At 33.7% G+C, this 16,383-nt stretch overlaps 1 protein-coding gene across 10 annotated transcripts in view; it reads right to left on the reverse strand.

The window, feature by feature from the left end:
• The window catches only part of Diaph2 (diaphanous related formin 2), an 831,690-nt gene that overhangs the window by 581,609 nt on the left and 233,698 nt on the right, over window positions 1-16,383 (reverse strand). For all 10 annotated transcript variants that reach the window (XM_048797310.1, XM_048797302.1, XM_048797304.1 and 7 more), the window contains 4 exons: window positions 14,598-14,672; window positions 14,454-14,523; window positions 9,854-9,990; window positions 7,608-7,716 (listed from right to left, as the gene is read on the reverse strand). In XM_048797310.1, coding sequence (XP_048653267.1) covers window positions 7,608-7,716; window positions 9,854-9,990; window positions 14,454-14,523; window positions 14,598-14,672 — 391 coding nt within the window. The remainder of the gene's footprint in view (window positions 1-7,607; window positions 7,717-9,853; window positions 9,991-14,453; window positions 14,524-14,597; window positions 14,673-16,383) is intronic.

The raw sequence follows: 16,383 nt of genomic DNA on the forward strand, positions 1-16,383 counted from the left end.
GGGGGGGGGGGGGTAGAGAGATTGATTGATTAAAACTGAAGAATAGAGGTTCATCCAAATGGCTCTCTCTTATTTTTTTAAAGTATATAATTTAACACTTTTTAATATATTTATAGAGTTGTACATTAATCATGACAATTCATTTTAGAATATTTAATCACCTTAAAATAAACAAAGTGCCCACTACAGGTCACTTTCCATTTTCTTCCCTGCTCATCCCACTCCCCACCTCTAGGCAACCATTAATCTATTTTCTATCTCTACAGATTTGCCTACTCCGAATACTGCACATAAATGGAATAACATAATCTAAGTGATTACAATTTCACTTAGCATAATGTTTTCATGGTTTAACCATGTTGTAACATATAGCAGTACTTCACTCACTAAGGATGATGCATAATATTCCATTGTAAGATACATTACATTTTCCCCTTTCTTTGTTTTATTTTATATAGCAGCAGAATGCATTACAATTCTTTATATAGAGCATGATTTTTCATATCTCTGGTTATATACATAGTATATTCACACCAATATGTAATCAAAATCAAGAATCAATAAATGGGATGGACTCAAACTAAAAAGTTTCTTCTCAGCAAAAAAAACAATCTGTGAGGTTAATATAGAGCCTACACATACTAACACAGCCACATCAATGTTTACAGCAGCACAATTCACAATAGCTAAATTGTGGGACCAAACTAGACATCCTTCAATAGATGAATGGATAAAAAAATGTGGATATATACATAATAAGAGAGAATAAGAGAGAATAAAATCATGGCATTTGCAGGTAAATGGATGGAGTTAGAGAAGATAATGCTAAGTGAAGTTAACCAATCCCCAAAACCAAATGCCGAGTGTTTTCTTTGATACAAGTAGGCTGATTCATAGTGGGATAGGGAAAGGGAGCATGGGAGGAATAGATGAACTCTAGATAGGGCAGAGGGGTGGGAGGGGAAGGGAGGGGGCATGGGGTAATTAATGATGGTTGAATGTGATGATCATTATTATCCAAAGTACATGTATGAAGACACAAATTGGTGTGTATATTTCAGTTCTTAATACTGATCCCATCAGAAACAAAATATCGAATTTCCAGGAAGGCCGTGAATTTTGTACATTGATTATACATGATTCTGATGTTTAAAGAGCAAATGGAATCAGTTTCTATATTTGTAATTTTAGTCAATTATCTCATTATAAGGAAATTTCTATATTTTGTACATTTTATATGTATTCACTCACTAGCATATACACACATGTGCGTGCTATTCATCATAGGAGGAAAAAATATTTAAACATGAGCTTCTTCAAAATTACTGAGAAATGCTAAAACCTCTTATTTATTTTAACTTACAGGCTTAGAAATAATACAAACTATCTGTTGGATCACAATTCATAGAGCAATGGAGTGCAATAATTGCCAACTTTAGGGCACTGTCAGACAGATTATCCATATTGCCATTAACTGTGACAAACTGTGCTTTTAAAACTTTATTGACACTGTCACATACTTGACCTTATTAAGTACTCTGTTGACATTAATAAGGTGTTTCTTTATCCTAGCCCAGCAGGAGTTAGGGATAAAGATGGTTTAAGTCAACATAAGTACCTACCAAGAAAGATACACATGTACAGACTCAGTTAATTAGGTGAAGAAATAGAAAAGGATTTCAGGCAAAGGAAGCCATGTACAAAGTTATGGAGTTAAGAGGGATGAAAAACATAGAATGTTCAGGAAATAAAGCATAGTATGGCTCAAGGAAATAGTTATGTAGAAGAACTGTGGAATATGAGGTCAAAGAGAAATCAATGGCTAGATGATTGAGTATTTTATGTAGATTTTAATCCTAGAGCCTATAGAATGTGTTTGTAGGTTTTTATTCTGACAAGAATTACATTTTTGAAAGATAATTTTATAGGATATTACTTAAAAGGGCTTAGAAAGAAGGAGAGAAGATGTTAAAGGGTCTGAGGAAATGATTAAATAATGGCATGTGACAATACCCTGAAATTTAAAAAACAGCAATGGGGATGGAGAGAGGAATACTATGCCAAGGAAGGGCAGTACAACAGTAAGGAAGTAAAATTGATAGAATTCGTTGAATAATGGAATGGACAGTGGATCAGGGTAAATATGACTACTATTTTTCTGGTGTCTTCCAAATGGTCAATAATGGTAAGCCTAACCAGATTTGGAAATATAAGATGAAGATAGGTCAAGAGATAAGTTTAGAAAAGGCTGAAGAACAGGAAGATAAGTACAGTTAAGAACAACATAAAACTTGAATTGGAGGCTGACAAATATAAGGGATCTGTTAGTCAGGAGAAAGTTGGAAGCTCAGAAGGGGACATTATATATGAGTGCTAGCTGAAGTCCAGAGGTTGAATGACACTGCTCAAGGATCATCAGAATGAGAAAAGCAAAGGACTGAGGATCAAAAGTCTGATGATTGCTCTAGCAATCAGCAAATTTAAAGGCTAACCACATAGGAAATTTTAATAAAACATAGAGGCAAAAGGAAAACAAGAAAAGTTTAGCATCCAGAAGCAAAGGTAATAGCTAGTTCAAAAGTATGATAAGAGTAAAACCTCAAAAATTAAGAACAATGTGGAAAGAATCAAGCTACATAAAATCACTCCATATATCTGAACGTTTACTTAAACATCACCATATGTGGTCACATAGGACATGATCTGAGTTACATAATTCTCACATTCTTAAAAATCATCGTTGATACCATTTAAATAAATTATTGATGACTCATCAGGAAGATTAAATATGGGAGTTAGTGGGCTTTGCTGAAACACAGATACCCTGGGGAATTACTGAAGTATGCATGACTACTCGCCCTGGCACAAGTAAAATAAAATGTTATTGATTGCATTCTAGTTTCAGTATTTTTATGTTTTTGTTTCTAAGTATTCTTCTCTTGTTGCTAGGCTATCAACCATCACTTTTCCCCCTTTTTTTGGTGGTGCTAAGGATGGAACCCAGGGCCTCATGCATGCCAGGCAAGGGCTCTATCACTGAGCTGCATTCCCAGTCCCAGCCATCACTTCTTGATGATCCCAGTACAACAGTCGGGACAAACCCTCTCCTAATTTGTGCTTCTGGTCTGAGATGGATGGAAAATGGATAATTAAGCTCATTAAGATACCACAAGGGGCAAGGAGAAGGATGAGAGGCTGATAAAAGGCTCATGGGTCTTTCTTCCCACGAAGCTTAAGAGATGGATTTGGTGGCATTTTGCAGATTGCATACCATTTTTTGGTTCTCATTTATATTCCAAAAGGATGAATTTATTAAATAGGTATGGTCTGGATAGTGAAGCTATTACACATTAGAAGCAGGTGTATTTACTGCTCTGTTTTTGTGTACCAGATCCAATTACAACATGGAAAACATGTCTATTATTTTTGACATGTTAGAAAATCATTTTAAAATGTATTAAATCAGACTAACACACTTCTCTACATAGCTCCTAAATGCTGAAAGGACATGGCACCTTTCATACTAATTGCAGTCTACGAAGACAGGGACTGTTTTGATATCATGTCATTGGATGTTAACTATACTACTTTTTCTTTCCATAAACAATTATTAATGCTCAGTATACCCTGGCTTCTCCTGTCTGGCTATGTAAATATAAGGTTCAACTAAATGTTGAAAATACCTTGTTTTGTCTTCTTTGGTGAAGTAACTGGGATACTACTGTAGCCTATATTATTACCTATCAGAAGCACTTCTTGCCTCTCATCCTACACAATACTACTTTTTTATTAGAGAAGATAATTTCTGGAATGTTCTTACCCTTCATGTCCTAGTTGAATTATCATCACTGAAAACTTCCCAGTCTCCTGCAGGATATACCTAATTTCACCTTCCTTTGGGCTCTCACTAAATTTTACAAAGAGTAATGGGATATTGGTGGTCAAGGGTAGACATTTCAGACAAAGTGTTCTGCATGATAAAATGAAGGTATTTGCAAAGCCTATATACTGTTTGGGAAGTACTATATTTAGTTTCATTAAAACACAAGGTACTTTGGGAAGAATAACAGGCTAAAAGGCCATCATGTTAAGATGGGGCCATGCTGAAAAAGTTCATATGTCACAAGTAAGGTCTCCACTTTCATCAAGATAGCACTGGGTAATAAACATAAGTTTTTTTTCTAATATATGCTTATAGTAGAATCAGATTTCTTTCTTGAGAATAACTAAGAACATCATAGAGCATTTTTCTGGAGGGGAAGGGTGTAAAAATATGGGATATTAATTAGGAAATTATTGAAATAATATTGGTGGGAGAAGATAAAGGCAGTAGTGAAGAGAGAATGTGATAGTCATAGTCTATACTATACAATAAGAAGACATAATGATTGCCTGGCTACAGGGGCAAAGAAGAACAATGTCTTCAGGAAAATTAAAGATTTGGGGAGAAAAAAATGCCTGTAAATTCTAAAATGGAAAACACAAGGAGAAAACTAGAACTCCTTGGGATGAATCAGGTTAAGAGGAAGAAATAATAAGCTAAGTTTCAATGGAAAAGGAGGTACAGTGTAGTAGTTATAGCATTTGTTCTGGAGCCAGACACCTTGATATCTGATCTAGGCTTTATCTCCTATTATGCCATGCTGTGACCTTAGAAATATCACTTAATTTCCATGGGCCTCAGCTTCCTTATCCATAAAATGGGGCTACTGCAACTATCTCCTCTTAGAATTCCTGTGAGGTTTAAACATGATAACATGTATTTAGAACATTGTCTGACACTTGGCAATTTTCAATTATGAATGCTATTTTTTTAAATATTTGGTTTTTAGTTGTAGTTGTCAATGCCTTTTTTTAAAATTTATTTTTACGTGCTGCTGAGGATTGAACCCAGGGCCTTGCACACACTAGGGAAGTGTTCTACCACTGTGCCACAATCCCAGCCTCATGAATGCTATTTTTAATTTCTTATTTTTGCAACATTTGTAAGATAACTAGTTCAGTATTTGGATATACAGCTGTGAATGGAGAGAAAGGTGTGATCTGCATTTATAAACTTGGAGATTTCCTAGGATATAAGTTGCATGTTAAAACTAGAGAAGTAACTGAGAATATGTATGGAGAAAATAAATATGTATATGTCTATGAGCATATATACATGTATTTGTATAAGTACATATGTATATATGGATAGGTGGATGTAAAATGATAATAGAGAGGATCAATGACAGAAAATGTGAATGTCAAAAGTGGGGAAATATTTAAAAATAGAGAAACGCCAAGCTCAGTGGCATACCACTGAGACAGGAGGGTCAGGAGTTCAAAGCCAACCTCAGCAAAAGTGAGGTGCTAAACAACTCAGTGAGACCCTGTCTCTAAATAAAATTCAAAATACGGCTGGAGATATGGCTCAGTGGTTGAGTGCCCCTGAGTTCAATCCCCAGTATCAAAAAAGAAAAAAAATAGAGAAAGAACCATTACAGGTAGTCATAAAGCAGAGAGAAAACTGTGCCTGGAAGGCAAAGGAAGAAAAACTTTCAAAGAAGACGATGATGAAGAGTACCTAGATATCAGTGGCATTCTTCCACTGGAAAGAGGCCATTGGATTTTTGAAATTAGAGGATGACAGTATGCCTTTTTGAGAACTGTGAGAAATCTGAGTTATGAAAGGTAATTTAAAACAGAAAACAAGTAGAGATTATTCTTTTAGAGACATGGACTATAAAATGATAAAGCAACATGAGAGGCTAGTTAAAAGCATAACTCAGATGAAAACCAGCATCATAGGATGTGAGACTGGAGAATGACACTAAGTTAAAGGGAAGACAGTAAAGATAGAACGTGTCAAGATAGATGGTTTATCTTCTGCCTATTTCTTGAAAAACCTATCACAGGTACAAAAGTTTACTTTACAGATGGACTAAGAAAAAAACTGAGAAGTCAATAATCTGTTTTAAAATAAAAGAGGGGTATATATAGTTATTATATTAAAATATAATTAGTCCTGTATTTTAACAAAATTACTTCCTGAGACTATAATAACATTTTGAGATGTCTCAGGATACTACCAAAATAGAAAAGTAATTCTGTTAAAATACTGTACTAATTATATTTCTTAAACGACAAATTTAAACTTTTGTTTTTCATTTCTGCATTCTGAATATATTTTTAAACTTTTCAAGGATATTTTTTATTCACATTAAATACAACAAATAAACAAATTCACTCAATTCTTGTGAGAGTACAAGGCTCTGTATATAACAAATTACTAATTTTTGTAGCTCATTAGAATAGGAAATTTCAAATTGTAGTTTGCATCTATAATCAGTATTCAACAATTTCTTGAATACTTAGCAAGATGTCTGTGATTTTTCCATATGTTATTTGTTAAACATTTTCTACTTTATCATTCCATTGTGTCCAGCTTCCTGAAGGATAGCAAATATTAATCTCATCTCATTGTTTGGGGTAAACTAATCTATGGTAGTGATGTCACATTAAAATACAGGCAATGCAATATACAAATGTTGGCATCACAAAGACCTAAGTTCAAATCACAGTTCTACCACTTAACCATTATGTGATTTTTCAATGGAATTTAGCCTTCCAGCAAATCAATTCCCTTATCAGTAAACTGGAGGTAATAACACGTAATTCACAGAATTATGCTTTAAAATTCATTTAAGGTGGATTTTTAAAATATGTAATTGTACTTTGCCCAAGTATGACAAACTAAATATAAAATGTAATGAAAACTTTGAATATAGCTAAAACTACTTCATTCCTCCTAAAGACACTTTACAAGAGAAGTACAAAGCTTTATGGCAAGAAGAAATGTATTAGTAAAAAAAAAACTGGGAAAATATTCCAACTTTTAAATATGTAATACCTTTGACATAATCACACTATAAAAGTTTATCTAAAATGTTCATCATAGTTGAACTAGAAGAACACACGATTAAGAAAATTACTTATATATTTGAAGAAGCATTAAGGTTTCTTAACATCACATATTCTCTTTAAACAAGCCAATTCATTTATCTGATACAATTTCAAACTCTAGAGAAAAAAAGATATATTTCAGAATATAACTTTGAAAAGGAGAAAATTAATTGTGTTAGTTTCTCATAAGAAATTTTAATATTTAAATACTAGTAAATTATTTGATAAAATTAAATATAAAAACTTGTTGTCTTTGCTGAATGACAGTTCAACAGCATAAAAAAAATTCATTCAGCAATTTTCCACGTTGCATTTAATGGCATACATTATCTAAAATAAAGAGTATTAGCATCAGAGACCAAAAAAGCTGGCATCAATTTCCGTCTCTTAGAAGCTGTATCGCCTTAGACAAGTTATTTACTCTTCATTCTTATGAGCAAAATGGAGATGATATTAATACCTATAAAGCTGGGTTGTTGGGAGAATTAAATCAAATGACATATGCAAATTAAAATGTTTAGTCTAGGAGCTCATATCATAAATATGCGCCATAAATATGAGTTCTTATTCCTCAAGAATAAAGTTAACATAGATCATTTCCTGAACCACCTAGAAAAGGACAGCAAGTTTTATTATTTTCTGAAGAAAAGACAAAACTAACTTACCTGTAATTGCAAAGCTTCATGATTTTCCAATCCTTCCACAATTGGTGAAAATCGCTCCCTGTTATTTCTCTCTGCAGCAGTAGTTATAGCCCCTAAAAGTTTATCTAGACTACAGAGGAGGAAAAAAAGAAACAGAAATGAAAAATACTTCTTACACATATATTATGAACATTGGTTATTTCTTTCAGTCTTACCAGTTTTACTTTTGGAGCATAATGTTTATGTATGTCATTACATGTTTTAAAATCATTTAATTTTTTTCATCAACAAATAAAACTGTGTATACTTATAGTGTACAACATAATATTTTGAAATATGCATATATTGTAAAATGGTTCAATCAAGGTAATTAACATCTGCAGTACTTCACAGACTTATCTTGTGTGTTTCTCTCTCTCTCTCTCTCTCTCTCTCTCTGTGTGTGTGTGTGTGTAAAGAGAATAATTAAAATCTACTCATCTATTTTCAATTACAGATTATATTATCAGCTATAGACAACATAATATACAATAGATCTCTTTGATTTATTCTTTCCAACTGAAAGATCATTACGATATAATAATTGAGCTACTGTCCACGTATTCCTACAAGTTGAATACTGATAACTTTAAATAATTTTAGAGCATGAAAATTCAAATTCAATTAGAAAAGTCTTGAGAAAAATAATGTTTCTGGGTGATACCTTCAAAAGAATTCTTGATAGAAAAACATTAAAATTTAAATTTTCAGGTTTTGAAATATCATGTGTTAATAAAGATCTTCATATCACTTAAGTATAATGTGATGTGTATAATTAATAGATTATTCTATTGTAAACACACTGTGATTTAATAATAAAGTGCTGGACAGACAGAATATTTTAAAAATAACTTTAATCAACATTATTTGATAAAAGAATAAGAAAAAAAGAAACCAAAAGTGAAATTCAAGGTAATTGAAGAAACATCCTTATCTAGCACAAGAAATTTGTTTACCTAGATAAAAATATTGATAACTATACCATATGATGTTGAAATCAAATGCACCTCTATGTAGTACTCTATTTTTATCAAATAATATCTGAAATTATAATTAATTCCTAACAATTATATCAGGCTAGGGTGACTTTTACATATTAAGTTATGGAAATCTACTTGACTAGAAAACAGTATTTCTTATTCATGTATAAGCTGATTTTTCTATAAAGCCAAGGGAAACTTTACTTTTGCATATGTTACTTCATTTGTTCTCACTGAGAAAAGAGTTAACATTATAGGTAATATTTTAGGTTTAATGTTTGTCTTTTGAGTTCTGAAGACAACAGCTAGCACTAAACAACATCTCATTTTTTCTAACAATTATGAGAAAGTCAGCATATTGAAATTTCCTTAAATATTTGCATGGTCCACCTCTGAATCAAACTGAAATTATTACTCTCACACAAAGGTTTGAGAAAAATATTTCATTTCATGTCCATAGTACATATTTCAATTTTCACACAATGGTTTCTTACAAACTAAAATTACTAATGAAATAAACGTGAAATTTTGATTTGGATTCAATATCATTTCCATAGGAATATATGATCCAAAACATACTCAGCAAAACTTGCTAAATTGGGTGCATATATATAGACATACACATATATATACATATATATGCATATATATATACACATACATATTCATACACATACACACACACCTATAAAAAACAAAGAAAAAAAGAAAAGTTAATTAATTTCACTTATCAATAAGTACTTCATCTTTTCAATTACCATAGGTATTCAAACTAAAAGGCTATCCAAAAAATTATACTAAAATAAAAGCATATATTCAATTCAACTACAGACATAAAATTGTGTGATGTGCAGCATGGTGTGTGTGTGTGTGTGTGTGTGTGTGTGTGAGAGAGAGAGAGAGAGAGAGAGAGAGAGAGAGAGACTGCCAAAATAACTAACTTTTAAATTTTGCCCACTTTTCTAATGATGGCTTCACCTTTGGCAAGACAACATTCTATTTATTCACTTTAAATTTGCCTTAAAAAATTCCCCAGTAGGATTCCATTTAAATCTAGCTTCCATAATCTCCAAAAACTGTTACAATATAAATATACAAGACAAAAGTGTCAATCAAAAAAACCCTAAAGTCTAATACTTTTTTTATACAAGTTATCCAATGAAAGAGAACAAAAGTAAGACTTATTAAAAGTAAGACTTATCTCAATAGTTGTTTTCTATGCAATAAATATAGTACAGCAATACTTACATATTCTCTTCTCCAACAATGCAAATAGCAGAAAGTATTTTTACTATTTCAGTCATCATGTTGGGTTGTTTGGGGTCAATTGCTCTTGCCAATAGTAAAAGACTTCTTTCATCCCCTAGAATCCTTTGTAATCCAAACTAAAGAGAGGAAAATATGAAATATAAAATTTTCATACAAAATGAAATGTCTATGGAGCATCTTTCATTAAATAAAAAGGAACTAAACCAAAATTACCCAAAAAATCTGTACCTCCGCAACGAGGTTCTCACTAATTATATAAATGTTCTTTACATGCAGTGACATACTAAATATGTAAAGACATAAGACATGTATCTGGAAAACCATCAATCCAAACATCAGAGCAATATTATCAAAATGGAAGCTAAGGAATAATGGTTTACTTTTTATGATTTTCATAAGAGTTTCAGAAGGTAATCTAAATTCCAAGGGGCCAAAAAAAAAAAACCTGACATTTAAGTAATTTCTGATTAATGTTTCCTCCTCTGATTTAGACAATTTATTCCATGTGAAATTAATACAAAACAGTATATTTTCTATTTTGAATATGTATTTATGCCTATTGTTTCACATGCCTGTAATTTAGATGATCCAATTGTTCATCTTCTAAGTGCCTACATGCAAGACATAAATGTGGTCTAACTAAAACTTACCCTTTGTTTAGAATAATCTAAGTCAAATTAGCAGGTTCTTCAAAAACTGCAAAACTCTTACAAAATAAGAACCTATGTGTTGATATAACAAAGTATATTCTGTGGGAAAAAGGCTCTATTGAAAATCTCACCAATATAATTTTCTCTAGTGACTATACTGATTATAATTAGTTGGTGTCCTAGAAAACTGTGACAGTTGACAACATGAATCAATGAGAATGCAGAACAAAGGGTACTATAGTTGAATTTACAGATGAGTGGACTGATTAGCTGGAGAGGTGAATTTATTTTTCAGAGGCCACTCAACTTATTAGTAGCAAAGCATGAACTCTGTATAGTTCAGCAGAACCCCTGATTTCTGGTATTATGTTGTCTTTCCATTATGTCATTATTTCCCTCAGTTGAAAATAGATTCATTGTAAACCATGGAGAAGCAACATTTAGTAAGTTCTTTCTTGTTACCCATCAAAGTCTGCATAACATTGTAACCAAAGACTAAGAGCACAGCATTTGAAAAATTCTGTACTAATATGGATAGGGAATCTTTCTGTGAAAAACTTCCAGAAACAGCATTATAAGTGTATTTAAGAATCTCATGTCTACTAGCAAGCATCTACCATATGTGCCAATAATATTTTTCATTGATATATGTACATAAAATATATATGATTATATAACTTCATATGCCTAAGAAAGACTGCAGATTCCTTAAATACAAAATTTTATTTCATTGGTTATTAATAGTTTTATTTCACATATGGCAAGATTCCATATAATTACATATCTCTATTAGGCACTTTGAGATTATAGAATGCCATCTAAAGGCAATTATGTAATTAAGTGAATTAATCAATGGTATTTTACTTGTAGGTATATAAGTTACATCATTTCTAAGACACTAATAAAAAGCCTAAAATTCATATAGTTCCTAATTACACAACTGGTATTATACAAAAAATAAAGCCCTGCTGTCTTCCAGAGATGTCATTAATGTTTCAGTCAACTTTTGCATCACTGACACCAAAATATTTGACAAAAACAACTTAGAGAAGGAAACATTTATTTTGGCTCACAGTAGACAGGTGACGCCATTACTCTGGGCCCAGGGTGAGGCAGCATATCATGGGGGAAGGACAGGACAAAGGGAAGTTTCTCCTCTCATGGTAGCACAGAAGCAGAGAGGTGAGCAAAGGGGCTACAGAGCAGATGCAACCTTCCCGTCCAATGACCCACCTCTTCCAGACACATCCCACCTGCCTACAGTTAAAATCCACTGAATCCATTCAAACTAGTATGGACTGATTGGACTACACCTCTGACAATCATTTCATCTCTGAATAATACACTAATACAAGAGATTTTGGAGGACACCTCACATGCAAACCATAACATTCCGCCCCCAAAAGCTCATGTTCTTCTCACAATGCAAAACACATTTAGTTTATCCCAAAGACTCCCATAGTCTGAAGAGTTCCCATACTTCCCAAAAGTGAAGTTCAAAGTCTCTTCTGAGGCGGCCTGGTGGCACAACACCTGTAATTCCAGTGGCTCGGGAGGCTAAGGCAAGAGGATCTCGAGTTCAAAGCTAGCCTCAGCAACTCAGTTAGGCCTTAATCAACTCAGCAAGAACCTGTCTCAAAATATTTTAAAAGGGGGCTGGGGATGTGGTTCAGTGGTTAAGCGCCCCTGCCCCACTTCAATCCTCAGTACAAACAAACAAACAAAGTCTCTTCTGAGACTCAAGGCAAACTCTTGGTCTCTTGGTTATGAGCTCCTATAAATATCAAAAGAAAGTTACATTTATCTAATATAGTGGCACAGCATAATCACTCCCATTCCAAAGGGAGGAATAGGAGCACAAAAAAAAAAAAAGGTGGGGCTAAAACAAGTCTAAAGTCAGCCAGGCAAACAAGTCCGCTAAATATGCTTATAGCAAGTCACATACCCATAAGATGTACTCTCCGAAGGACTTGGGCAGCCCTACCCCTCCCCTCTTTGGTCTGGCTAGTTAGAGTGCACTTGGGCTATCTTTTAACCTGGCTTGCTCATAGCCAGCAGCTTTTCTAGGCTGATAGTCCATGTTACTGGAATCTCCTAATTCCTAGGGTCTCCATTTCAGCTTTGGCTTCACTTTTACAGCTTCATGCATTGCCCTCTCATAGACAGATGGTGTTACACTTTCCCTTGCCTCCCAGGCCTTCCTTTTAAATCTCAGTGTAAGCATCCATGACCCCTTAACTTTAGCATCCTGTATTCCTGAAGAACCAACACGACATGGATGACAACAAGGTCTGCTGCCAGCCCAGCTCTTACAATACCTGGGCCCTGTGGAATCATGGCTTCTACAGACTCTGAGTTTCTGGATGGCTGAGTACAACTTCCTAGGTACCCCTGTGAAAGCAGTGAATCCCAGTGATCTCTTCTCAAAGGAACTTTCCCTTCTACACCCTAGAGCCCACAAGGGTTATGGTCATGTAAATTCCTGAGATGTCCTCAAGCCATCTTTCCTATTTTCTCTGTGATGTATTTAGGGTCTCTATAGGTACCATAATATCTTCAACAAGCACAACTCTCTTGACATTAATTGTACATGCATGTTTTTGGTCAAACTACAGGTTTTTAAAATACTTCACTTCTGCTATCTGCTCCTGTTTGTCACAGTAAACCTGGCTAAAAGCTGCCAGCAATATCTATGCCACTGATTGAATGCTGTGCTGCCTTGAATTTCCTTTGACAGATTAATTAGTTCATCACTTTTAAATTAAGCTTGACACAAAGTCTCAGGACACAAATAAATTGTACACAGGTCCTTTGCCAGAATGTAACATTAAAAGGCCTCTAGTCCAATTCCCAACAAAGTCTTCATTTTTCTCTGAAACCTCAAGATCATAGCTCTCACTCTTATCAGCATTCTGGTCTTCTGGGTTCCCATCAGAATCATCCATTAAGCTCTGTTTAAAATATACTAAGGCTTTCCAGCATGCATTTCCAAACTTTTCCAAATTTATCCGACAAACCATTTCCAAATGCTTTTGAACCACGTTGTCAGATCAGTCACAGCAATGATCTTACTTCTCAGTACCAATTTCTGTTTTAGTCAGCTTTTGTGTCACTGTGATCAAAATGCCTGAAAAGATTAACTTAGAGGAAGAAACATTAATTTTGGCTCATGATATTTGAAGTCCAGTTCATAGGTGGCCAAGTCCATTGCTCTGGGCCCAAGATAAGGCAGCACACCATGGGGAAAGAGTGTGAGAGTGTGGCAGTGGTAAGCTGTTCTCCTTTAGGCAGTAAGGAAGTGGAGTGGGATGGGATGGGATGGGAATGCAGGGATGAACCTTTCCAGGGCATGATGCAGTAATCCACTTCTTCCAGCCACACCCCACCTACCTACACTTACTACACAGTCAGTCCATTCAAACTAGGATGGACTAAATAAATTAGAGCTCTCACAATCCAATCATTTCACCTTTGAATGTTCCTGCGTTCACACAAAGGATTGGGGGGGCATCACATTTACAAACCATAATGCTCATAAATGACATTTACTGAACATAAAAGAGAATATTAACTTTATAATGTTCATAGAAACCAAGTCAAACCTGACCATTAAATTTTCTTTTTCAATGGAATAAAAACCGTATAGAAATAGTATTCCAACTTATGACCTTTAACTGCTACAGTAAAAGAAAAATAAAAGTATTTCTAATTTGAAAACAAGACTGATATGTTTACATGATTGCAATACCTACTAATGAATACTGTATAAAACAAAAGTATATTTTAAATAGTCTTTCAATGAAACTTATGATTTGCATCATAAAGACATTTTGTAAATTAAATAAATACTATCTCATCTGTTTCATACTTTCACATTGTCAAGCAAGTTTCCCCCTTTTGTAACAAAGGCAGAAGAAAATACTACTTACCTTATTATTCATAAATGCTTTGAGGCACTGAATGAGTTTATATTGATTCTTCTTGTCAATATTTTCTTGCCTAAGAAAAAAATAATAAGGTGTTGTACTTCAAATTTTCCCCTTTGATGAAAAAATTTTAATGTTTATTCTTACAGTTTTTTGTCCAGAATCTTTTCCAGAACATCCAATAAGAGCCCGAGACCTTCATGTCCAAAGTTGTTAACCCAACTATAAAAAGAACACACAAACAAAAAAAGTATGATTAAATTCATGTATTTAAGACATTAAATATTCAGAATGACATTTTGATTTTCATTTCTGATAATGTTATCTTACTATTGTTTTCTCTGCTGATACTGATTCAAATACTGACTGTATATGCATAACTCAGAGATCTTTTCCTAAATCCAAGAACTTCACATTTTTGATTGCCCACTAAACAGCACTGCCTTGGTTGTTTCACTACCATCATATAGTTAAGTCTGAATTTATGTGCTGAATTTATCTTCCCATTTCCAATCCTCTAAATCAACTCCTCTTCTATTCTACAACATTCTGTTAATAACATTATGACCCTTTGAATCCTTCATACTTGAAATATTCCATAATTGTTTGATCTCCCATTCTACTTCCCCTTTGCATTTGTTCTGTTTGTGCATTCAACAAATATTTGCTGAGTGTCTATACCAAGCATGTTTTAGGTGACCGAGCTATGATAGACAACAAAACTAAGCCCTTTACACTCATGAAGACAACCATGTAGAAAGAGGGAGACAGGTGATAACAAATAACCAACTATAATAAATATCAGTGCATTGATGCAAGGAAGAAAAATAACAATTGGTAAATTAAATAAAATGGAGAACCAAGATGCTACTTTTCAGTGTGTGGTCAGCAAAAGGTCCTCAGTTAAGGTAACATTTGAGCAGAGCCCTGAAGGAAGTGAAGAATTTTTCAGTACAGGATTAAAGGCAAACTGTTTCCTGAGGTGTTAAATAGTATGTCTGAAATGCTCCAAAGACTGTGAGGAGATCAGTGCATTGGAGAGGAATGACTAAGGAGATCAAATACCATGTATGGTACAAAGCTAGAAGACAGATTAAATAGAACTTGATCTAACTTTATGGCATCCAGGCATAAATTTTCTAGAATTATTTCTCAAATGCCCCCTCCTTCCTTGTTATTGTTATCTATGCTAACAGTCTAGTTTAGCCCTATTTAGCCCTATTAACCTTTCCTTTATATACCTGGAGACTCCCAAATGAGGTCTCTGTAGCTTCATTTTTTCTTTTGTTCATTTTGTTAACTGCCAGATTAAATTGCATTTAATCATAGTCTTTTTTCCAACAATTTCCCCTGAACTACCTAATATATATAAATAATTTGGCCCAACATTCTAATCTAGCCTCAGTTTAACTTTCTAGCCTAAGACCTTATACTATATGTACCAATAAAATCAAACAAATTATTGTTCCTGTAGTACTACCTGCAATTCCTTGTTTTAGTTCATTTATTCTTTCTTCCAAAAGGTCACCCCAACACCATCTCAATAAACCTTCAAAGCTCAAAAGGACTGTTTTGAACCATTAATGTCTTCCCCCTGTAAGTCCTCTAACAATATACAAATTCTTTTTGTTAAGAACCCTCACTGACATTATGATTCTTGACACACATGGCTTACCCACCCCTTTGGGTTATGAATTCTCTAAAGACAGTACATTATTTCATTTATCTTTCTAGCTACTATTTCACTTACCATAGTAGTTTATATGTAGTCCATGAATATTTGTTGACTAGTTTAAATTTAATAAATTTACTAATGTGTGTAGTTAAGAGAATAAGCAGTCTCATGTTGCCCAAGAAGTTCATACATCAAAATAAATATATAGCAGATTTCTGTGAAACAATGATTAAAATCTATGGTCTATTCTCCCCCCCC

Source organism: Marmota marmota, unplaced genomic scaffold (genome assembly GCF_001458135.2).
Source record: "Marmota marmota marmota unplaced genomic scaffold, marMar, whole genome shotgun sequence".
In the NCBI taxonomy this organism is placed as follows: Eukaryota; Metazoa; Chordata; class Mammalia; order Rodentia; family Sciuridae; genus Marmota; species Marmota marmota.